Consider the following 26,004-nt stretch of genomic DNA (forward strand, 5'->3'; position numbering starts at 1 on the left):
TACCATACTGTCTTGATGACTGTGGCTTTGTAGTAGAGTCTGAAGTCAGGCAGGTTGATTCCTCCAGTTCCATTCTTCTTTCTCAAGATTACTTTGGCTATTCGAGGTTTTTTGTATTTCCATACAAATTGTGAAATTCTTTGGTCTAGTTCTGTGAAAAATACCGTTGGTAGCTTGATAGGGATTGCATTGAATCTATAGACTGCTTTGGGTAGAATAGCCACTTTGACAATATTAATTCTTCCAATCCATGAACACGGTATGTTTCTCCATCTGTTTGTGTCCTCTTTGATTTCTTTCATCAGTGTTTTATAGTTTTCTATGTATAGGTCCTTTGTTTCTTTAGGTAGATATACTCCTAAGTATTTTATTCTTTTTGTTGCAATGGTGAATGGTATCGTTTCCTTAATTTCTCTTTCTGTTTTTTCATTGTTAGTATATAGGAATGCAAGGGATTTCTGTGTGTTAATTTTATATCCTGCAACTTTACTATATTCATTGATTAGCTCTAGTAATTTTCTGGTAGAGTCTTTAGGGTTTTCTATGTAGAGGATCATGTCATCTGCAAACAGTGAGAGTTTACTTCTTCTTTTCCTATCTGGATTCCTTTTACTTCTTTTTCTGCTCTGATTGCTGTGGCCAGAACTTCCAACACTATGTTGAATAGTAGTGGTGAGAGTGGGCACCCTTGTCTTGTTCCTGATTTTAGGGGAAATGCCTTCAATTTTTCACCATTGAGGCTAATGCTTGCTGTGGGTTTGTCATATATAGCTTTTATTATGTTGAGGTATGTTCCTTCTATTCCTGCTTTTTGGAGAGTTTTAATCATAAATGAGTGTTGAATTTTGTCAAAGGCTTTCTCTGCATCTATTGAGATAATCATATGGTTTTTATCTTTCAATTTGTTAATGTGGTGTATTACATTGATTGATTTGCGGATATTAAAGAATCCTTGCATTCCTGGGATAAAGCCCACTTGGTCATGGTGTAATATTTTTTTAATATGTTGTTGGATTCTGTTTGCTAGAATTTTGTTAAGGATTTGTGCATCTATGTTCATCAGTGATATTGGCCTGTAGTTTTCCCATGTAGATTTCTGATAGCCCAGTGGCCCAAACATGGGTGTGTGCACATGTGTGTTGCACGGTGGGGGAAGGCTTAATGCAGTGACAAGTTTCAGGCTGTACCCTGAATTCAGACTGCTTCACCTTCCTAGTCATGCTTCTTAATCTCTTTAAATCTGTTTTCCCAAATCTAGAAAGTTGGGCTATAAGTATTTCTTCATAGCCTTGTTGTGAAGACTGACTAAGGCCATGCATATGCTTGACCAGAATTAAGCACTGTAAATTAGAGATGATGACCATGATAATCATGGCAGTTTGTAAACTGCCCCCCCAAAAATTGTGAATTAGTTTGCCCATTACTGTTTCTCTGCGTGTCGAATCGCACCTTCAGGAGCACCATGAGCCTTGTTTTGCTCCCTTTACCTTCGTTGACGTGTGTGTTTCTCTGTTCTGCCCTCTCCTGTTGCCACGCATGAACTGTCCTTGTATAACCCCCAGCCCGCCTATGTGCTCGAGGTCTCATCCTTCTCCATTACTGTTATTCATTAGTCCTGCTCTTCTGTGTCACAGGCTTTTTTTTTTTTTTTCTTTTTAAAAAAAATTACTGAAATAAAGTTGATTTACAATGTCGTGTTGAGTTCTTCTGTGCAGCAGAATGACTCAGAATGACTGAGCAGAATGACTCAGTCGTGTGTCTGTGTCTGTGGGTATACATATATGTTCTATGGGCTTCCCAGGTGGCGCTAGTGGTAAAGAACCAGCCTGCCAATACAGGTAGACATAAGAGAAGTGGGTTCGATCCCTGGGTCTGAAAGATCACCTGGAGGAGGGCATGGCAACCCATTCCAGTGTTCTTGCCTGGAGAATCCCATGGATAGAGCAGTCTGGTGGTCTTTAATTCATAGGGTTGCAAAGAGTCAGACATGACTTAAGTAACCTGGCATGCATGCATGTTTCACATGATGTGATATATATAAGGATTCTTTTTCATATTCTTGCCCATTGTGGTTTCTCCACAGGATATTCAGTGCAGTTGTCTGTACTATACAGTAGGGCCTTGTTTTTGCATGCTATAGTGCATCTGCTAATCCCAGACTCCCACTCCGTCCCCCGCCTCCCTGGCAACCCCCAGTCAGTTCTCTATGTCTGTGAGTTTGTTTCTATTTCAGAGATAAGTTCATTTGTGTCACATTTTGGATTCCACACATAAGTTATATTATATGGTACATGTCTTCCTCTTTCTGGCTTACTTCACTTAGTGTGATAATCTCTAAGTTCATCCATGGTGTTGCAAATGGCATTATTTCATTCTTTTTTGCTGAGTAATATTCCATTATAGATAGATAGATAGATATCCCCCACATCTTCTTTATCCATCCATCTATTGATGGACGCTTAGGCTGTTTTTATGTCTGGGTTATTGTATGTAGTATTGCTGTGAACACAGGGGTGTGGACACCTATTCAGGTTACAGTTTTGTCAGGTCACATGCCCAGGGGCAGGATTGCTGGATCACATGGCTAGTTTGTTCTTTCTTATTAAATTTTCCCAATCACCCAAGATGTGACCCATCAGAAATGAACCAAACTAAACCCACTACAAAGCTTCCTTCAGCTGCCCACTATTTCTCTGTTTCCCATCACAGTGTAAATACTCAAAAAACCTCTTGAAACCCCTCCAGTGGGACGCCCATCACAAGCTTATGTTGCATGGTTAGATCATCAGTTTCCCCTCTTTGAAAGCCAGGAGTTGTTGTTTTCAGGTATCTGTTTATCTGTGTCTCAGCAGCATTTGACACAACTGTCTATTGCCTTCTTTTTGGAACTATTCTTCTCCTAGCTTCTGGGCCCACATGTTCCTAGGTTTTCTCTTGCCTTCACTGGTTGCCTTTTCATGATTTAATTGTTGTCTTCTGTCTCTGTTCTCTAGATACTGGGGAGTCCCATTTCAACCCCATGCCCTTTCTCTCCTCTAACAATAGAGTTTATTATTCTATTATTAAATATAAATGAATATGAATATCAATTTATGTGTCAAATATATATACACATCAGTGATAAGCATATATTGGAATCATTGTATGTTGGGGCTTCTCAGGTGGCGCTAGGGATAAAGAACCCTCTTGCCAATACACGTAGATGTAAGAGATGTGGGTTTGATCCCTGGGTCGGGAGGATCCCTTGGAGGAGGGCATGGCAACCCACTGCAGTATTCTTGCCTGGAGAATCCCATGGACAGATGGAACCTGGTGGGCTATAGTCAATAGGGTTGTAAAGAGTCAGACATGACTAAAAAGACTTAGCATGCATGCATGAATAAGTATATGTTATAAATCATAGAATAAATAATAAAGTATTATTAAATAAATACACACACTTTTTTCTTAATAAAATATTTTGTTTCATCTGAATCTGGAGAAATCATGCAGTTATTATAAGCAAGGACTTTTTAGAAAAACTTTCTTTCCCTTTGTATAGAAGAAGTGGTACCGCATTTCCCTTCTCTCCTACCTCCTTTCCTTAGAAGCTTTTCTTCCAAGGTGACAGGACCCTCCAGAAATCTTCTCTGGAGTCAGGCTTGGCTGAACATCCCTCCCATCTGTCCATGTGGTGCTGACCTGTGTGTTTCGTTTTTGCCTACGTCTGCAGACACTTTTGCAGTCTCTATTGTTTCCTGACCCTTTATCCTCTTTCCTTGTAGGGCACTATAGTGGATTCAGCCTCTTAGTTTATGATGAGGAACCATTCATTCTATGTCCTGCCTCATTTCTTCAATGTTCTGCCACTTCTTGTCCTGTTTCCTTTTTCTCTACTGCTGTCATTGGGAAGCTTAAAACTTTTGTTGAATTTTTACAGAATGTTTCATCTTTTCTTGATTTCAGACTCTTATTTCTTGTCTTCACTTGAGTGTGCTCTGTGTTATGGTCACTGATAAACTATGGCAGGGATGCTCTGGAAGGTGTAGTCCGATGGTGACTCCCAAGCCTAAGGGAATGCCCCTATGAGAGAGGGAACATACTAGTCAATTTAAATAGTTACCAGTAAATCATTATGGCCTGAGCCCATGTGACACTTAGGGTCTGCTTTTATCTAAGAGGATAAGAAGCAAAGAAGAGGTATAAGACTTGTACTATCTTGGATGCCTGAAGGTGTTACTGTTGTGTGTACTTTTTTCTGTTTTATTTTTAGACATATTTGCGTGGATGCTATCCACATGCATTCTCTATCACATGCCTCTCAAAAAGTCCTATAAGGTTAGTAGCATAAGTCACGCTTTGCCCATTTTACAGTAATTGTGAGCTAGATGATTGTGAGCTAGCTATTTTACAAGTTTGAAACTGAAAATTGAGAAACTTATCATCTACCTGAATTTACTCAAGAATTGGGGGTTGAAATAAAATGTCTTCATCTCAGTGTGGCTTTCTTTTCACTTTTTTTTTTTTTTGCTTTGGCCAGAATCTTTTTTTAACACTATGATTATTCCTTTTTTGCTCTATTAGCTGCTGTATGGAAAGACCTGTGAGCAGCTGAGGAGAAGGGGAGGGGAGAGGGGAAGGGATGCGGAAGGGGAGGGGAGAGGGGAAGGGAGGCGGAAGGGGAGGGGAGAGGGGGCATGGGATGCCGAAGGGGAGGGGAGAGGGGAAGGGAGGCGGAAGGGGAGGGAGCAGGAGGTTGGAGGGATGAGTGATGGTTTGCATTGGTTGTGCCAGGCGAGTGGACTCATTTCCATGTGTACCTGTAAGATGTTTCTGCCATATCTCAGAAACAAAGGCTTTAAGAAAGTAAAAAAATAACTTTTGAGAAAGAAGGGGTTGTTCACTTTAGATCTTAGTTCAGCAAACTTTTAAACTGCAAAATCTTTGCAATGAAAAACTTTTGGGCATGTAGTCTCATATATGTGTGAATTGTACACTGTGCTACTGAAGATAGGATTATAAACATCAAAAACATAGACACATGGAAATTTTAAAAGAATGAGAGTTTTAAAATATTAGTTTTCATATTCTCTTGCTACTCAAAGATGTCATCTCAGCCTAACTTTGGAGACTGTGACTCTCAGTCAACCTATCAGATTGACATTCTCATCAAAGGCATGTTCATCAGTCATAAAAGGGTTGGAGGCAACCTGGAGAAAATGGAACTATTTTACTGCAAATCTTGGATTCTCTTTGATCCTAATCTCTTGTAAACTAAGTGGAAACTAAGAGTGTGACTCCTGAAAATAATTATTTTAATGGAATTTTCTTGGAGGACTCAAGTATTTACTGTAATTTAGAAAATGGAAGTATTTATATATTCAGTAAATTATCATGAATCATCATTAAGTCATCAGCTAGGATGGAGTAGGTTATGCTGCAATGACAAATCCCAAATGCTGATGCCTTAAAAGATTTATTGTTTATTAAATTAACCTAAGTTCTTAGCAGACTCAGGCTAACAGAAGTTTCACTCTCTAGATTATAACTAATTATGCTAGCAGGTCCCTGGAGAATCAAACAGCTGATCTTAAACCACTTCCATTCATCGTTGTTTAGCCAGAGCAAATTTTGTAAACCACACCAACTTCAAGTGTCAGAAAAGTGTGATTTCCCCATATGCTTAGAAGTAGAGAGATATAAGTATTGATGAATAATTATCACATCTACTAAGATAAAATAGGAGTGCAACAATGGATGCTTTTCTCAAGGAGATTGGGGTCTAATAAAGCACATGACCCATACAAAGAACTATTTTAAGAGAGATTATTAGCGTTATGTGATAAAGATGAGAGCTGAATAAAACTCAAGGAGTTTAGTGGAAAGTTGAAAATTCAATAGGCTTTGTGAGTGAAGCTGTAAACAGAAGGTTAACCACAGCTACAGACTTATAGGGGTTATTTTTTTTTTCAATTTAAGAAACCTCTAACTTAGGTATGCTGTGGTTCCTTAGTGTGGGTATGTTATCAACAAGACTGTAATGAACATCTCTGTGTATTCAGTTCAGGTCAGTCACTCAGTCGTGTCCGACTCTCTGCGACCCCATGAATTGCAGCACACGAGGCCTCCCTGTCCATCACCAGCTCCCGGAGTTTACTCAAACTCATGTCTATCAAGTCGCTGATGCCATCCAGCCATCTCATCCTCTGTCATCCCCTTCCCCTCCTGCCCTCAATCTTTCCCAGCATCAGGGTCTTTTCCAATGAGTCAACTCTTCACAGCAGGTGGCCAAAGTATTGGAGTTTCAGCTTCAACATCAGTCCTTCCAATGAACACCGAGGACTGATCTCCTTTAGGATGGACTGGTTGGATCTCCTCGCAATCTTCTCCAGCACCACAGTTCAAAAGCATCAATTCTTTGGTGCTCAGCTTTCTTTATAGTCCAACTCTCACATCCATACATGACCACTGGAAAAACCATAGCCTTGACTAGACAGACCTTTGTTGGCAACGTAATGTCTCTGCTTTTTAATATGCTGTTTAGGTTGGTCATAACTTTTCTTCCAAGGAGTAAGCGTCTTTGAATTTCATGGCAGCAGTCACCATCTGCAGTGATTTTGGAGCCCCCCAAAATAAAGTCTGACACTATTTCCAGTTTCCCCGTCTATTTGCCATGAAGTGATGGGACTGGATGCCATGATCTTAGTTCTCTGAATGTTGAGATTTAAGCCAACTTTTTTACTCTCCTCTTTCACTTTCATCAAGAGGCTCTTTAGTTCTTCTTCACTTTCTGCCATAAGGGTGGTGTCATCTGCATATCTGAGGTTGTTGCTATTTCTCCCGGCAACCTTGATTCCAGCTTGTGCTTCCTCCAGCCTAGCATTTCTCATGATGTACTCTGCATATAAGTAAAAGAAGCAGGGTGACAATATACAGCTTTGAGGTGCTCTTTTTCCTATTTGGAATTAGTGTATTGTTCCATTTCCAGTTCTAACTGTTGCTTCTTGATCTGTATACAGGTTTCTCAAGAGGCAGGTCAGGTGGTCTGGTATTCCCATCTCTTGAAGAATTTTCCAGTTTGTTGTGGTCCACACAGTCAAAGGCTTTGGCATAGTCAATAAAGCAGAAGTAGATGTTTTTCTGGAACTCTCTTGGTATTTTGATGATCCAGTGGATATTGGCAATATGATCTCTGGTTCCTCTGCCTTTTCTAAAACCAGCTTGAACCTCTGGAAGTTCACAGTTCACATACTGTTGAAGCCTGGCTTGGAGAATTTTGAGCATTACTTTGCTAGCGTGTGAGATGAGTGCAACTGTGCGGTAGTTTGAACATTCTTTGGCATTGCCTTTCTTTGGGATTGGAACAAAAACTGACCTTTTCCAGTCCTGTGGCCACTGCTGAGTTTTCCAAATTTGCTGACAGATTGACTGTAGCACTTTCACAGCATCATCTCTTAGGATTTGAAATAGTGCAACTGGAATTCCATCACCTCCACTAGCTTTGTTCGTAGTGATGCTTCCTAAGGCTCTCTTGACTTCACACACCAGGATGTCTGGCTCTAAGTGGGTGATCACACCACTGTGATTATCTGGTTCATGAAGATCTTTTTGTACAGTTCTTCTGTGTATTCTTGCCACCTCTTCTTAATATCTTCTGCTTCTGTTAGGTCCACACCATTTCTGTCCTTTATTGAGCCTATCTTTGCATGAAGTGTTCCCTTGGTATCTCTAATTTTCTTGAAGAGATCTCTAGTCTTCCCCATTCTATTGTTTTCCTCTACTTTTTTTTTCATTTATTTTTATTAGTTGGAGGCTAATTACAATATTCTAGTGGTCTTTGCCATACGTTGACATGAATACAGAGTGAAGTAAGCCAGAAAGATAAATACCAATGCAGTATCCTAATGCATATATATGGAATTTAAAAAGATGGTTACGATAACCATATATGCAGGACAGAAAAAGAGACACAGATGTATTGATTTCCTCTATTTCTTTGCACTGATCGCTGAAGGCTTTCTTATATCTCTTTGCTATTCTTTGGAACTCTGCATTCAAATGGGAACATCTTTCCTTTTCTTCTTTGCCTTTCACTTCTCTTCTTTTCTCAGCTATTTGTAAGGTCTCCTCAGACAGCCGTTTTTCCTTTTTTCATTTCTTTTTCTTGGGGATGGTCTTGATCATTGCCTCCTGTACAATGTCACAAACCTTCGTCCATAGTTCTTCAGACTATCAGATCTAATCCTTTGAATCTATTTGTGACTTCCACTGTATAATCTTGGAAATAATGTTTCTTCTCTGCAATTTGATTTTACTCATATGCATTTTTTTCTTTTAGGCTGTTCACCTTTTTTTAAGAATGATTTTTATATGCATGTCATAAATTTGTGAAAATAATTTTCTTGGATTATATTATGTCTTTTAATTTGTTTTTTTTAGAATTTTAGTCATACAGAAATTTAAAATATGTATATATTTAATGTATGTATATGTACACAGGTATAAGTTTTACTTCTTATCTCCTATATTTGTATCTGTATAGAAAGATTCAGCATTCTAACATTTTGAATATAATTACTCATGATTTAATTTTTTGAATTTCTATTATTTTATGTTTTAATCTTAAAATTTTTGGTATTTGGAGTAAAGTTAGATGAGTATTCATATTTTTACTTTTCTTTTTCTAAAAGAATAGCCAATTGCTGCAACAGTATTTATGAAATTTCACTTTTTTCTCCATTTATTTTAAAAACCAGCTCTATTCCTAAATTTCCATTTTCCTTTGGTTCCAGTGTTTTTGGCTTTCCACTCTGTTCCACTTATCTGTCTACATCTTCTCCAAGGCCAAATTGTTTAATTATTGTCACTTCATAATGTTATTTAATACTGGCAGGCCTAGTACTTCTTCATTACTCTTTATGATCAAAATTTTCCTGGCTATTCTTACATGCTTATTTTTCCAGATAAAGTCCTGTATCTTTTTTTTCAATTTTTAAAGAGGTTTCTATTTCTATTTTAATGAGGATTCCTTTGAATTTATAGATTAATTTTAGAGGCATTAACATCACTTCAATATTGAGCTTTCCTAGTCAGGATTGTGATTTACCTTTCTTTTCATTTCAATCTTAAAACTCAATGGAATAATATTATAATTTTATTTTATATTGGTTCTCAACATTACCTAAGTTTATATGTAGGAATTTTTTTTTTCATTTATCTTTATTAGTTTGAGGCTAATTACTTTACAATATTGTAGTGGTTTTTGTCATACATTGACATGAATCAGCCATGGATTTACATGTATTCCCCACCCCGATCCCTCCTCCCACCTCCCTCTCTACCCAATCGCTCTGGGTCTTCCCAGTGCACCAGGCCCCAGCACTTGCCTCATGCATCCAACCTGGGCTGGTGATCTGTTTCACCTTAAATAATATACATGTTTCGATGCTATTCTCTCGAAACATCCCACCCTCACCTTCTCCCACAGAGTCCAAAAGTTTGTTCTGTACATCTGTGTCTCTTTTTCTGTATTGCATATAGGGTTATCATTACCATCTTTCTAAATTCCATATATATGTGTTAGTATACTGTAATGGTCTTTATCTTTTGAGCTTACTTCACTGTGTATAATGGGCTCCAGTTTCATCCATCTCCTTAGAACTGATTCAAATGAATTCTTTTTAATGGCTGAGTAATATTCCATGGTGTATATGTACCACAACTTCCTTATCCATTCATCTGGTGATGGGCATCTAGGTTGCTTCCATGTCCTGGCTATTATAAACAGTGCTGCGATGAACATTTGGGTGCACGTGTCTCTTTCAGATCTGGTTTCCTCAGTGTGTATGCCCAGAAGTGGGATTGCTGGGTCATATGGTAGTTCGATTTCCAATTTTTTAAGAAATCTCCACACTGTTCTCCATAATGGCTGTACTAGTTTGCATTCCCATCAACAGTGTAAGAGGGTTCCCTTTTCTCCACACCCTCTCCAGCTTTTATTGCTTGTAGACTTTTGGATAGCAGCCATCCTGACTGGCGTGTAATGGTACCTCATTGTGGTTTTGATTTGCATTTCTCTGATAATGAGTGATGTTGAGCATCTTTTCATGTGTTTGTTAGCCATCTGTATGTCTTCTTTGGAGAAATGTCTGTTTAGTTCTTTGGCCCATTTTTTGATTGGGTCATTTATTTTTCTGGAGTTGAGCTGCAGGAGCTGCTTGTATATTTTTGAGATTAATCCTTTGTCTGTTGCTTTGTTTGCTATTATTTTCTCCCAATCTGAGGGCTGTCTTTTCACCTTACTTATAGTTTCCTTTGTTGTGCAAAAGTTTTTAACTTTCATTAGGTCCCATTTATTTACTTTTGCTTTTATTTCCAATATTCTGGGAGGTGGGTCATAGAGGATCCTGCTGTGATTTATGTCGGAGAGTGTTTTGCCTATGTTCTCCTCTAGGAGTTTTATAGTTTCTGGTCTTACATTTAGATCTTTAATCCATTTTGAGTTTATTTTTGTGTATGGTGTTAGAAAGTGTTCTAATTTCATTCTTTTACAAGTTGTTGACCAGTTTTCCCAGCACCACTTGTTGAAGAGGTTGTCTTTTTTCCATTGTATATCCTTGCCTCCTTTGTCGAAGATAAGGTGTCCATAGGTTCGTGGATTTATCTCTGGGCTTTCTATTCTGTTCCATTGATCTATATTTCTGTCTTTGTGCCAGTACCATACTGTCTTGATGACTGTGGCTTTGTAGTAGAGTCTGAAGTCAGGCAGGTTGATTCCTCCAGTTCCATTCTTCTTTCTCAAGATTACTTTGGCTATTCAAGGTTTTTTATATTTCCATACAAATTGTGAAATTATTTGTTCTAGTTCTGTGAAAAATACCGTTGGTAGCTTGATAGGGATTGCATTGAATCTATAGATTGCTTTGGGTAGTATAGCCATTTTGACAGTATTGATTCTTCCAATCCATGAACACGGTATATTTCTCTATCTGTTTGTGTCCTCTTTGATTTCTTTCATCAGTGTTTTATAGTTTTCTCTGTATAGGTCTTTTATTTCTTTAGGTAGATATACTTCTAAGTATTTTATTCTTTTTGTTGCAATGGTGAATGGTATTGTTTCCTTGATTTCTCTTTCTGTTTTCTCATTGTTAGTGTATAGGAATGCAAGGGATTTCTGTGTGTTAATTTTATATCCTGAAAATTTACTATATTCATTGATTAGCTCTAGTAATTTTCTGGTAGAATCTTTAGGGTTTTCTATGTAGAGGATCATGTCATCTGCAAACAGTGAGAATTTCACTTCTTCTTTTCCTATCTGGATTCCTTTTACTTCTTTTTCTGCTCTGATTGCTGTGGCCAACACTTCCAAAACTATGTTGAATAGTAGTGGTGAGAGTGGACACCCTTGTCTTGTTCCTGATTTTAGGGGAAATGCTTTCAGTTTTTCACCATTGAGGCTAATGCTTGCTGTGGGTTTGTCATATATAGCTTTTATTATGTTGATGTATGTTTCTTCTATTCCTGCTTTCTGGAGAGTTTTAATCATAAATGGATGTTGAATTTTGTCAAAGGCTTTTTCTGCATCTATTGAGATAATCATATGGTTTTTATCTTTCAATTTGTTAATGTGGTGTATTACATTGATTGATTTGCGGATATTAAAGAAATCTTGCATTCCTTGGATAAAGCCCACTTGGTCATGGTGTATGATTTTTTTAATATGTTGTTGGATTCTCTTTGCTAGAATTTTGTTAAGGATTTGTGCATCTATGTTCATCAGTGATATTGGCCTGTAGTTTTCTTTTTTTGTGGCATCTTTGTCTGATTTTGGAATTAGGTGATGGTGGCCTCATAGAATGAGTTTGGGAGTTTACCTTCTGCAATTTTCTGGAAGAGTTTAAGTAAGATAGATGCTAGCTCTTCTACAAATTTTTGGTAGAATTCAGCTGTGAAGCCGTCTGGTCCTGGGCTTTTGTTTGCTGGAAGATTTCTGATTACCGTTTCGATTTCCTTGCTTGTGATGGGTCTGTTAAGATCTTCTATTCCTTTCTGGTTCAGTTTTGGAAAGTTATACTTTTCTAAGAATTTGTCCATTTCTTCCAAGTTGTCCATTTTATTGGCATAGAGCTGCTGGTAGTAGTCTCTTATGATCCTCTGTATTTCAGTGTTGTCTGTTGTGATCTCTCCATTTTCATTTCTAATTTTGTTAATTTGGTTCTTCTCCCTTTGTTTCTTAATGAGTCTTGCTAATGGTTTGTCAATTTTGTTTATTTTTTCAAAAAACCAGCTTTTAGCTTTGTTGATTTTTGCTGTGGTCTCTTTAGTTTCTTTTGCATTTATTTCTTCCCCAATTTTTAAGATTTCTTTCCTTCTATTAACCCTGGGGTTCTTCATTTCTTCCTTCTCTAGTTGCTTTAGGTGTAGAGTTAGGTTATTTATTTGACTTTTTTCTTGTTTCTTGAGGTAAGCCTGTAATACTATGAACCTTCCCCTTAGCACTGCTTTTACAGTGTCCCATAGGTTTTGGGTTGTTGTGTTTTCATTTTCATTCATTTCTATGCATATTTTGATTTCTTTTTTGATTTCTTCTATGATTTGTTGGTTATTCAGAAGCGTGTTATTTAGCCTCCATATGTTTGAATTTTTAATAATTTTTTTCCTGTAATTGAGATCTAATCTTACTGCACTGTGGTCAGAAAAGATGACTGGAATGATTTCAATTTTTTTGAATTTACCAAGACTAGATTTATGGCCCAGGATGTGATCTATTCTGGAGAAGGTTCCGTGTGCACTTAAGAAAAAGGTGAAGTTGATTGTTTTGGGGTGAAATGTCCTATAGATATCAATTAGGTCCAGCTGGTCCATTGTGTCATTTAAGGTTTGTGTTTTCTTGTTAATTTTCTGTTTAGTTGATCTATCCATAGTTGTGAGTGGGGTATTAAAGTCTCCCACTATTATTGTGTTACTATTAATTTCCTCTTTCATCCTTGTTAGCATTTGCCTTACATATTGCGGTGCTCCTATGTTGGGTGCATATATATTTATAATTATTATATCTTCTTCTTGGCTTGATCCTTTGATCATTATGTAGTGTCCTTCTTTGTCTCTTTTCACAGCCTTTATTTGAAAGTCTATTTTATCTGATATGAGTATTGCAACTCCTGCTTTCTTTTGGTCTCTGTTTGCGTGAAATATTTTTTTCCAGCCTTTCACTTTTAGTCTGTATGTGTCCCTTGTTTTGAGGTGGGTCGCTTGTAGACAGCATATATAGGGGTCTTGTTTTTGTATCCACTCAGCCAGTCTTTGTCTTTTGGTTGGGGCATTCAACCCATTTACATTTAAGGCAATTATTGATAGGTATGGTCCCATTGCCATTTACTTTGCTGTTTTGGGTTCACGTTTATACAACCTTTCTGTGTTTCCTGTCTAGAGAAGATCCTTTAGCATTTGTTGAAGAGCTGGTTTGGGGTGCTGAATTCTCTCAGCTTTTGCTTGTTTGTAAAACTTTTGAATTCTCCTTCATATCTGAATGAGTTCCTTGCTGGGTACAGTAATCTAGGTTGTAGCTTATTCTCTTTCATTACTTTCAGTATGTCCTGCCATTCCCTTCTGGCCTGGAGGGTTTCTATTGATGGATCAGCTGTTATCCTTATGGGAATCCCTTTGTGTGTTATTTGTTGTTTCTCCCTTGCTGCTTTTAGTATTTGTTCTTTGCGTTTGATCTTTGTTAATTTGATTAATATGTGTCTTGGGGTGTTTTGCCTTGGGTTTATCCTGTTTGGGACTCTCTGGGTTTCTTGGATCTGTGTAACTATTTCCTTCCCCGTTTTAGGGAAGTTTTTAGCTATTATCTCCTCGAGTATTTTCTCATGGCCTTTCTTTTTGTCTTCTTCTTCTGGGACTCCTATGATTCGAATGTTGGGGCGTTTCACATTGTCCCAGAGGTCCCTGAGGTTGTCCTCATTTCTTTTGATTCTTTTTTCTTTTTTCCTCTCTGCTTCGTTTATTTCCACCATTTTATCTTCTACCTCACTTATCCTATCTTCTGTCTCCGTTATTCTACTCTTGGTTCCCTCCAGAGTGTATTTTATCTCATTTGTTGCATTATTCATTTTTAATTGACTCTTTTTTATTTCTTCTAGGTCCTTATTAAACATTTCTTGCATCTTCTCAATCTTTGTCTCCAGGCTATTTATCTGTAACTCCATTTTGTTTTCAAGATTTTGGATCATTTTTATTATCATTATTCTAAATTCTTTTTCAGGTAGATTCTATCTCCTCCTCTTTTGTTTGACTTGGTGGGCATTTTTCATGTTCCTTTACCTGTTGGGTATTTCTCTGCCTTTTCATCTTGTTTAGATTGCTGTGTCTGGAGTGGGCTTTCTGAATTCTGGTGGTCTGTGGTTCATTTTTATTATGGAATTTTTTGTCTCTTTTGGTCCTATGATAAGTGAAACATTTTCTTTAACATATTTTTATATTGATTATTGCTTATACATATAAAAACTGCTTTGTATGTTAATTTTTAGAACAGCAATTAACTGATTTCTCTCATCAGTTATTTCAAGGTAATAGGTATATTGGCAAATAGATGTATAATCATAAATAAATATATTTTGTACTCTTCTTTCCAGGTTTCACCTCTTTTATTTTTATATTTTGCCTTAATTCATGGGCTAGTAAAAACTGGCAGAAAAACATTAAAAGTATTGGTGATAGGGCAACTTTGTTTTAAAGTTTTGCACAGTCATAGTCTCTTTTAGTACAGATTTGTGGTTCTTTTGGTAGAATAATTCTCTCAACAGCAAATATTTATTTGTAATTTTTTATTGTTGACTTGTGATTCCAGCCTGTAGCATCATCCACAATTTTATTTTAGTCATGGCCCTTTCTGCATTCACTGATAAGTTGTTAATAAGTAGTAGTTTCTTCTTATGAAGCCATCATGTCCAGCTTGAGAGAATGTTTTGATGCAACTTTTACTAATTTAGAGAATTTGGGAATAGTTTTTCATGTTTATGGGGTTCTCAAGGCAAGAATACTGAAGTGGTTTGCCACTCCCTTCTCCAGTGGGCCACATTTTGTCAGAACTCTCCACCATGACCCATCTGTCTTGGATGACCCTACACAGCATGACTCATAGTTTCAATGGGTTAGACAAGGCTGTGGTCCATGTGACCAGATTGGTTAGTTTCCTGTGATTGTGGTTTTCAGTCTGTCTGCCCTCTGATGGAGAAGGATGAGAGGCTTATGGAAGCTTCCTGATGGGAGAGAGACTGAGGGGGAAATTGGGTCTTGTTCTGATGGGCAGGACCATGTTCAGTAAATCTTTAATTTCAATTTTCTATTGATGAGTGGGGCTGTGTTCCCTCCCTGTTATTTACCAGGGCCAAACTATGGTGCAGTTAATTGAAGATAATGGTGACCCCCTCCAAAGGTCCCATGCATGCACTGCTACACTCAGTGCCCCCAGCCTTGTAGCAGGCCACCATCAACCCGTGCCTCCGCTGGAGACTCTTGGACACTCACGGGCAAGTCTGAGTCAGTCTCCTTTGGGGTCACTGCTCATTTCTCCTGGGTCCTGGTGTGCACAAAGCTGGGCAAAGGCTAATAGAGTTTTGCCAAGAGAATGCATTAGTCATAACAAATACCCTCTCCCAACAACAAAAGAGAAGACTCTACACATGGACATCACTAGATGGTCAATACCAAAATCAGATTGATTATATTCTTTTCAGCCAACGATGGAGAAGTTCTATACAGTCAGCAAAAACAAGACTGGGAGCTGACTGTGGCACAGACCACGAACTCCTTATTGCCAAATTCAGACTTAAATAGAAGAAAGTGGGGAAAACGACTAGACCATTCAGGTATGACCTAAATCAAATCCCTTACAATTGTACAGTGGAAATGACAAATAGATTCAAGGGATTAGATTTGACAGACAGAGTGCCTGAAGAACTATGGACAGATTCATGACACTCTACAGGAAGCAGGGATCACCACCATCCCCAGGAAAAAGAAAAGCAAAAAGGCAAAATGGCTGTCTGAGGAGGCCTTACAAATAGCTGTGAAGAGAAGAGAAATGAAAGACAAAGGAGAAAAGGAAAGATATACCCATTTGAATGCAGAGTTCCGAAGAATAGCAAGGAGACATAAGAAAGCCTTCCTCAGTGATCAATGCAAAGAAAGAGAGGAAAACAATAGAATGGGAAAGACTAGAGATCTCTTCAAGAAAATTAGATATACAAAGAGATATATTTCATGCAAAGATGGGCTCAATAAAAGACAGAAATGGTATGGACCTAACAGATGCAGAAGATATTAAGAAGAGGTGACAAGAATACACAGAAGAACTATACAAAAAAGATCTTCACGAACCAGATAACCGTGATGGTGTGATCACTCACCTATAGCCAGACATCCTGGAATGCAAAGTCAAGAGGGCCTTAGGAAGCATCACTTACAAACAAAGCTAGTGGAGGTGATGGAATTCCAGTTGAACTATTTCAAATCCTAAGAGATGATGCTGTGAAAGTACTACAGTCAATATGCCAGCGAATTTGGAAAACTCAGCAGTGGCCACAGGACAGGAAAAGGTCAGTTTTCATTCCAATCCCAAAGAAAGGCAATGCCAAAGACTGTTCAAACTACTGCACAATTGCTCATCTCCACACTAGCAAAATAATGCTCAAAATTCTCCAAGGCAGGCTTCAACAGTATGTGAACCATGAACTTCCAGATGTTCAAGCTGGTTTTAGAAAAGGCAGAGGAACCAGAGATCATATTGCCGATATCCATTGGATCATCAAAAAAGCAAGAGAATTCCAAAAAACATCTACTTCTGCCTTATTGACTATGCCAAAGCCTTTGACTGTGTGGACCACAACAAACTATGGAAAATTCTTCAAGAGATGGGAATACCAGACCACCTGACCTTCCTCCTAAGAAATCTGTATGCAGATCAAGAAGCAACAGTTAGAACCGGACATGGAGCAGCAGACTGTTCCCAAATCAGGAAAGGAGTAAGTCAAGGCTGTATATTGTCACCTGGCTTGTTTAACTCATATGCAGAGTACATCATGAGAAACGCTGGGCTGTATGAAGGACAAGCTGGAGTCAAGATTGCCAGGAAAAATATCAATAACTTAAGATAGGCAGATGACACCACCCTTATGGCTGAAAGTGAAGAAGAACTGAAGAGCCTCTTGCTGAAAGTTGAAAGAGGAGAGTGAAAAAGTTGGCTTAAAGCTCAACATTCAGAAAACTAAGATCATGGTATCTGGTCTCATCACTTCATGGCAAATACAAGTGGAAACAGCGGAAACAGTGAGAGACTTTATTTTTTGGGGCTCCAAAATCACTGCAGATGGTGACTGCAGCCATGAAATTGAAGGCTTGCTCCTTGGAGCAAGTTATGACCAACGGAGAAAGCATATTAAAAAGCAGAGACATTGCTTTGCCGACAAAGGTCCATGTAGTCAAAGCTACGGGTCTTCCAATAGTCATGTATTGATGTGAGTTGGACTCTGCAGAAAGCTGAGCACCAAAGAATTGATGCTTTTGAAAAATGGTGTTGGAGAAGACTCTTGAGAGTCCCTTGGACTGTAAGGAGATCCAACCAGTCCATCCTAAAGGGAATCAGTCCTGAATATTCATTGGAAGTACTGATGCTGAAGCTGAAACTCCAATACTTTGGCCACCTGATGTGAAGAACTGACTCATTGAAAAAGACCCTGATGCTGGGAAAGATTAAGGGCAGGAGGAGAAGGGGACAACAGAGGATGAGATGGTTGGATGGCATCACTGACTCAATGGACATGAGTTTGAGTAAGCTCCGGGAGTTGGTGATAGACAGGGAGGCCTGGTGTGCTGTAGTCCATGGGGTTGCAAAGAGTCAGACACGACTGAGCGACTGAACTGAACTGAACTGACTGAACTAAGAATGGCTTTTAGGGCCACACAGTTGAGCTGTTTCTTCTCAGAGGCTGTGTTTTGACTGAACTTCTTAAAGGCCTTCTCCAATTTCATTATTTGCCTATTAGAGATGGGGGTGAAAAGGTGTATTCTCCCCATCCCAGTATTTTTAGACTTGGTCTGTTCTTTTCATTGCAGCTTGCAAACTGGCTGATTCTTTTCTGAACTGATCTCTTTTTAGTCCCCTTTTCAAGTGCAGCCAATACCAGTTGATTCATGATACTGTCATTCTGTTTTTTGGTTCTTTAGCTAAGTTCATTGGATGCATTCTTTGCCTTAGCAGTTTATTACAAACGAAGTTTTCATTAAATATTCACTGTATTACATAAATCACTGTATTTCCAACCTCCAACAATTATTTTTCACTATCCACTACCTAGCCTCAGAGCCACCGCCACATTTATTTTTTTTTTATATTATTATTTGGCAGCCTCTTTTTCCTAGTAGATAAATTTCTATATTAATCAACTTAGGCTCACCTGTCCTGCAGTAACTGATGACTCAACTGCTCAATGGCCGACCCAGCAGCGTTTGTCTTTCACACTACAGAACCATTGTAGATAGACACTGGCTTACTTTTACAACTTCTTTACCACCTATTGCTTTTAAACCTTGGACACTACTTGGCTGAGTATATAGGGTTTGAGTTGCACTTTCTTGTGTTTTGTATCTTGTAGATATTGCCTTAGTCATCTCCAAGCATTTTACTGTTTCTCTGCCCCTCCCCTCTTCATTGCTGGATATTAATATGGATGCTGTGCCTTTTAATTTTACTTAAAAATCTTGCTCATGCACGTGAGGGTGGTTTTGTTCAGATTTTATGTTTTCTTGGTTCCAGTGTGGGTTAATTTTCTTGGTCTTCTCTCTTCATCCAAGGTTGGTTTATCTTATCTCCAGGAAAACATCACCAGTTTGAAGATGGTATCTTCTATAAGTAGTCAGAGAATGGAATTCTTAGGTGGGACTAGGTTCATCCTTAAAGGGAGTTCAGTTTACCCTTCTTTTTGTACTTTTATTAAGTACTCATTACCCAGCTAAATTCCATCTTATCAAGAGTGTATCTTTGTCTACCTGGCCTTCAACTCTTGTCTCAATTTAGACAGGTGGTTCTCTCACCTTTAACTTAGTGCTGGGAACTGAAAAACGGGGCAGTAAGGTAACCATGTGATTTGGTGACTTGGAATTTAGGGTGGAAAGAGTTGCCTTTCAAGGGTTCTATGCCTTGAATAACTGTCAACTCTTTAAAACATGTGAATAAACAATCTTCATTAAAATTGAGATTTTTAAGAATAACATTTATCATAGATAACTGGTCACATCCTCTTCTCTCTCTACCAGACAGCTAAGGAAATCATAAATTTTTTGTGTGCAGTGTCTTAATTTGCTTAAATAAATGTGAATTAACCTAAATCTTGCTGAGTGAGCCACTGGGCTTCTCTTGAAACTGTGTCTTGGCAATTAAGATTTTTGAAGCTAAGACAACGGCACTAAGTCCCACAGAAATAAGTATTAAAATTATGTCACCAAATACCAAGCTGTTGTGATTTTCTCCATCTCTCCTCTTCTGGAGATCATGTAGGTCCTTCCCTCTTCATAGACACATGTGAGTAGACACCTACTACGAAAAATTTACTGAGATCAGCAATAGGAGAAAAATTCTCTACAGACCTAGACTTTCATCTCAGGTCTATCCTCACTGCGCTGGGACCTCAGAGGATGGCTCTCTTGAGGAGAGTATTAGCCCTCGGTCATTTCCATTAAGTCATAGGTCTCGCCACATAAGAGTCTAGGTGTTTTTAGAATAGATGACTGCTCTCTAAGGGTGGGGTAAGGGCTGTTGATGAGATTCCCCTGGCCTCTCATATTCTCCTTCTCTGATCATAAATGAAACTCTGCTAAAAGAGGATTAGTCTTTTATAGAGACAGGGTTTTAGTATAGATGTATATTTAACTGTTTGCAGATTTGTTTCCAATAGATTTAGTCAAGAATGAGGTGGAAGAGTATATGTTGATATTTTTAGGCTGAAATGTGTTTTCTTTAATTTGTTTTATTTTCAGGGTGACCGTGGACTTCCTGGTTTTCCTGGGCTTCATGGAATACCAGGATCAAAGGTTGAAGAAATCTGTTCTTTATAAAATTAAGCAATATTGCATTTTACTTCAAATTGAAAGTACTCTATGTTATAAATGTGCTGTCAATAAATGCTCACATATTAAATTACTAGGTTAAGATTAATATATAGTTTACATAAAGCTTTTACAAATTTCATTTAAAATTTTCAGCCATAAATCTTATAGTATTTAAAAATTGTTGAGTAACTTTGATTATACAGAAATTTTCTTAACCTTTATCATATAAAGCCCTGTTAGAATAACAAATGCCCTCACTTTTCCTTGCTTTTGTTTTATAAAGCCTGGGATATAAGATTTTTGTAAATAAACTTTAAATAATTTTATTTCTATTTTATTTTGATGTTAGCATAGTAAACTCCATTGTGTATAATTGGTGTTTTTCTTTAAGCCTGGGATACAAGATTTTTGTAAATAAACTTTAAATAATTTTATTTCTATTTTATTTTGATGTTAGCATAGTAAACTCCATTGTGTATAATTGGTGTTTTTCTTTAATCCATAAGAGAAATACTAAATACTTCTCTAAAACTCAGGATTTATATTTTGTCTTTTAGGGTGAAATGGGCCCCAAAGGAGATAAAGGATCACCTGGATTTTATGGCAAAAAGGGAAGTTTAGATCCCCAAACAGAGTATCGTATTGAACTTTCAATATAATAGAAATAGAAAATTGAAATTTCAGTCCCAGTCCACTGTTCTGGCAATTAGCTTTTTTCACTTTTCTTTGTGGGGTTTATTCAGAACAAGGAAATAATGGAAAAATGACTATTGACTGTTATACTTGATTTTCTATAAGAATAGTTTGTGTTATTGACCCTTCTGAGCTTTCAAAATATTTATAGAGAGAGGTTACTTGGAAGTAGTAGCTGTTTAACAGTGTGTCCATTGAGAACCTTGTTTTTTCTCATCGAAGGGAAATTATGTTCTCTCTGTATTTAAGATACACATTTCTTTTTAATTCCGCCTAGACGTGGCTTCTGTGTTAAGATGCTTTTAGTAATTCTGTATCCATCTTATTCTCAATGTCATATTGTGTCCTGGTAAAATAGTGCTTTGCCCAAAGCTGCAGGGCCAACACAAGCTGTGGTTCCATGAATTCTGTCAGTCCATGAGGAAATTATCTTTCTTTCCTATTTAAGTTTGAGTTGGAATTTAAAAACCTTCTTGTAAGGATTGTTTTTGTTTGTTTTTAAAAACAGGGCGCAAAAGGTGAAAAGGGGAATGCTGGTTTTCCTGGCCTTCCTGGACGTGCTGTGAGTTTGATGGAAAATTTTCTTAAGTATTTACTTTAAATAAAATTCATCCTGTACTATCTTCATTTAAAAAAGAAACATTAGTGCCAAAACATAATACTTGTACTTATTTTTCAGGGAGAACCAGGAAGACATGGAAAGGATGGATTAATGGGTAGCCCTGGTTACAAGGTATTTACCAAAGAAAAGATTTCTGTAACTAGTGAGTTATGAGGAAAATGTACAGATACTAGACATTTGTTTACATATGACATTGGTATAAAATGAATGAACTAAAAGTTGTAATTTAAAGGTCATGATCAATTTATTTTGAATATATTATGAATTCTTATGTGTTGGAAATAAAATCCCAGGACATTAGAAGCTTCTTCAATGAGCCATTCAGATAGGTTTGTTTAGTGGATCTGAGCCACAGGTTCTTAAATGTGTCTCCCAAGGGATTTGACTTTTTTTTTTTCAGAGAGTAGGGGAATGAATTCTCAACCCTAACAATTTTAATCTTAACCCTGACAACTTGTGTGATATGAATATTGGAGAATTAGAGTAAGAAGAATGGGGACGTGCCAATCACTCATCAATCCTGAAAAAACTCAAAGGCACATGCTCCTATGATGGTGGGTGAACCCCATATTATTCTTACATATAGAAGATTTTCTGGGTCAATTATCAAACAGAAACAGTCTTTCTATAGTTGACCTATTAAATAAAAGGACATCAGGGACATATATGTATTCAAGTCAGTATATCTGGAATAAGCCAACAGTCCACTTCATTGTCCTGCTGTAAGTGTGTTTGTTTGTTTGTTCGTTTATTTGTTTTGATCCCTAGGAGAGAATTTGTGTAAATCCATCAGCCAGCAAGACCACTTGGTCAAGCACTGGATTAAAAATGTCATCATGTTTCCTAATGGTCACAACTTGGATGGCCACACTTGCTCAAAAATTCAGTTCAGATTTCCTTTTGTTTTCTTTTCCTTTGGAAACATTGTCCATTTTGTTACTTAAAGGTTATGGAAGTTCTCCAAGTGTCAAGTGATTCCTTAAAGATTACAGATAGTGCTTCCTGAACATACAGTACGGGGCCCTGTTTTCAAGAATTCAATCATGTGTTATTAATTTTATTTGACTAGTTTTGTGTTTTATTTCCTATTTGTTTGTTGATTAAACAAGTATTTATTTATACTTCATAGGTGCTGAACATATAGAAGAGAACAAAACTCTCATGGGTTTTATAATCTAGTCTTTTGATGTTTTTAGAGAACATAGATTCTTATATATATACAACTTGGAGAGTTTGCACATAAGTATATACAGTGTACCATCACCACAATTGATGGTATAAACATATCTGTCCCCTCCAAAAATTTCCTTCCTCCCCCCCTTATCATTGTTTATTGTTTTCTGTAATATGAGCACAATGTAAGATCTACCCCCATAGCAAATTTTAAAGTTTACAGAACAGTATTGTTATCTACAGGTATTAAGCTATATTGTACAGTAGATTTCTAGGACTTATTCATTTTGCATAACTGAATCTTTGTATCCTTTGACCAATACTTCCCTGTTTCCCTTTCCCCAGCCCCTGACAAAAATCATTCTATTCTCTGCTTCTATGTATTTGACCATTTTAGGTTCCTCATGAGAGTGAGACCATGTAATGGTTATCATTTTGGATATGGCTTATTTCACTAGTGTATGTCCTCCAGGTTCATCTGTGTTGTTGAACATGGAAAGATTTCCTTCTTTTTTGAGGTTGAAAAATATTCCTCTCTGTGTGTGTATACCTATCTATCTCACATCTTTAAAGTCATTCATCTATCGATGGACATTAAGTTTCCTCCATGTCTTGGCTATTGTGAATAATGCTGCAATTAACACAGTAGTTTGGATATCTCCCCAAAGTTTTCATTCTTTTTGTTAAATATGCAGAAGTGATATTGCTGGATAATATAGTTTTATTCTTAATTTTTTGAGGAACCTCCTTACTGTTTTCTATAGTGGATGTACCAATTTACATCCCTATAATAGTGTACAAGGGTTCCAGTTTTTCCAAATTCTTACCAACACTTTTGTATATGTATATAAAATAACCCCAACTGATAAGAGGTGATATTTCATTGTAGTTTTGATTTCCATTTTCTTGATGATTAGTGATGCTGAGTACCTTTTCATTTACTTGTTGGTCATCTATGTGTCTTCTTGGAGATGTGATTACTCAGTTCCTTTGCCTATTTTTAAGTGGGTCATTGATTTTTGTTTCTATTGAGTTGTAGGAGTTCCTTATATATTTTCTATATTAACTCTTTATCAGATATATGACTTACAAATATTTTCTTCCATTCCATAGTATGCCTTTTCTTTTCATCTTGTTGGTGATTTCCTTTGTTGTGCAGAAGCATTTCAGTTTGATAAAATCCCAGTTGTCTACTTTTGCTTTTGTCATCTGTGCTTTTAGTTATTTGAATACTAGGATTGTTTTTGTTATTTATATAGAAAAATGCCATGAGGGTTTTGGTATGGATTGCATTGAATATATAAATCTTTTGGGGTTGAATAAACATTTTAACAATATGAAGTATTCCAATACATGAGCTAGGAATGTCTTTTCATTTATTAACTAATGTCTTTAATTTCTTTCATCAATATTTTATGGTTTCTAGCATTCAAGTCTTTCACCTCCTTGGCTTAGTTTGTTCCTAAGCATTTTATGATTTTTGATGCAATTTTAGGATTATTTTCTTAATTTCCTTTGTAGATAGTTCATTGTTATTGTATAGCATGCACTGATTTCTGTATGTTGATTTTGTACTCTGCAACTTTACTGCATTTATTAGTTTTAGCAGTATTTTATGTAGTCTTTAGTGTTTTCCTTATGCAATATCATATTGTCTGCAAACAGAGAGTTTTGCTTTTTCCTTTCCAGTTTAGATATTTTAAATTTCTTTTTCTTGCATTACTGCTCTGACTAGCACTCTCAGTACTATGGTAAATAGATGTGGTGGATGTGGGCATCCTTGCCTTGTTCTTGATCTTAGAGGAAAAATCGTCCCCTCTTTACCACTGAGTATGATATTAGCTGTGGGCTTTTCATACATCTATGGTCTTCACTGTGTTGAGGTAAGTTTCTTGTATAACTAATTTGTTGAGAATTTTTGTCATGAAATGGTGTTGAATTTCATCAAATACTTTTTCTGCATTTATTGAGATGATTGTGTGATTTTTATCTTCATTCTGTCAATGTGGTATATCAATATTGAACCATCTTTGCATTCCAGGGATAAATCCCACTTAATCATGATGTATGATCCTTCTGATGCACTGTTGATTTCAGTATGCTAATATTTGTTCAGACTTTTTGTATGCATGATCATGAAGGATATTGGCCTGTAGTTTTCTTTTCTTGTAGTGTCTTCTTGGGCTTTATTTGATACAGGCCTAATAAAATTAGTTTGGAAGTGTTGTGTCTTCTTTTTTTTGGAAGACTGTAAGGTGGATTGGTACTAATTCTTCTTTAAGTATTTGGTAGAATTTACCTGTGAAGTCATCTGGTCCTGGGGCTTTCTTTATTGGAGGGCTTTTGATTGCTTATATAGTCTTCTTTATTTGTCATTGGTCTATTCAGGCTTTCTATTTATTCAGTCTTGGTAGATTGTAGGAATTTATCTTTTTTTCTAGTTTCTCCAGTTCTAGTTTGTCCATATAATTATTCATAAGAGTTAGGGCCTTTAAAATTTTTCTTTTGCATCAATTGTAACTTTTCCCTTTTTTATTTCTGATTATGAGTCTTGGCTGTTATTATTTTTTCTTAATTAGCCTCATACGGATTTATTCATTTTCTTTTTTCAAAAAATCCAAACTCTAGCTTTGTCTTTTTTTATTACTATTGTTTCCCTATTCTGTGCTTCGTTTAGTTTTCTTCTAATTAATTATTTCCTTCCTTCTGCTAGGTTTCCCTGATAGCTCAGTTGGTAAAGAATCTGCCTGCAATGCAGGAGACCCTGGTTCAATTCCTGGGTTGGGAAGATCCCCTGGAGAAGGGAACAGATACCACTCCAGTGTTCTGGCCTGGAGAATTCCGTGGACAAAGTCCATGGGGTCAAAAAGAGTCAGAAATAACTGAGTAACTTTCACTTTCCTTTTTCTAACTTGGGCTAAGTTTGTTCTTCCTTTTCTCCTTCCTTCCCCTTTCTGATATTAATCTAGGTGATGCATTCACATGTATATACCCACAATTGTAAACCTCAGTTCACTCTTTTTTTTTTTTTTTTCAGTTCACTCTTTTTAACAGCTTATTGATAAAAAAGTCACATATCATACATTTACTCATTTGATATATAAAATTCAGTGGTTTCTAGTATATCTAAAAAATTACTCAATCAACACTGCAGTTTAATTTTAGATAATTTTCATCACCTCAAGAAGAAACCCTGTACACACTGGCAATCACTCCAACTCTACTCATGGACATCATCATCTGGTGGCGTACTGACATCACCTTAGTCAGTACTGAAATCAGATTGATTATATTCTTTGCAGTTGAGGATGGAGAAGCTCTGTACAGTCTGCAAAAATAAGACCTGGAGCTGACTGTGGCTCAGATCGTCAGCTCCCAATTGCAAAATTCAGGCTCAAATTGAAGAAAATAGGGAAAACCACTAAGCCACC

General features: G+C 37.0%; 1 protein-coding gene across 1 annotated transcript in view; it reads left to right on the forward strand.

Moving 5' to 3' along the window:
• Nucleotides 1–26,004, forward strand: part of COL21A1 (collagen type XXI alpha 1 chain) — a 264,373-nt gene that overhangs the window by 171,076 nt on the left and 67,293 nt on the right. The window contains exons 13-16 of the mRNA XM_061146356.1: nt 20,014–20,067; nt 20,643–20,694; nt 21,285–21,340; nt 21,458–21,511. Coding sequence (XP_061002339.1) covers nt 20,014–20,067; nt 20,643–20,694; nt 21,285–21,340; nt 21,458–21,511 — 216 coding nt within the window. The remainder of the gene's footprint in view (nt 1–20,013; nt 20,068–20,642; nt 20,695–21,284; nt 21,341–21,457; nt 21,512–26,004) is intronic.

The sequence above is a fragment of the Dama dama genome, chromosome 7, assembly GCF_033118175.1.
Source record: "Dama dama isolate Ldn47 chromosome 7, ASM3311817v1, whole genome shotgun sequence".
Taxonomy (NCBI): domain Eukaryota; kingdom Metazoa; phylum Chordata; class Mammalia; order Artiodactyla; family Cervidae; genus Dama; species Dama dama.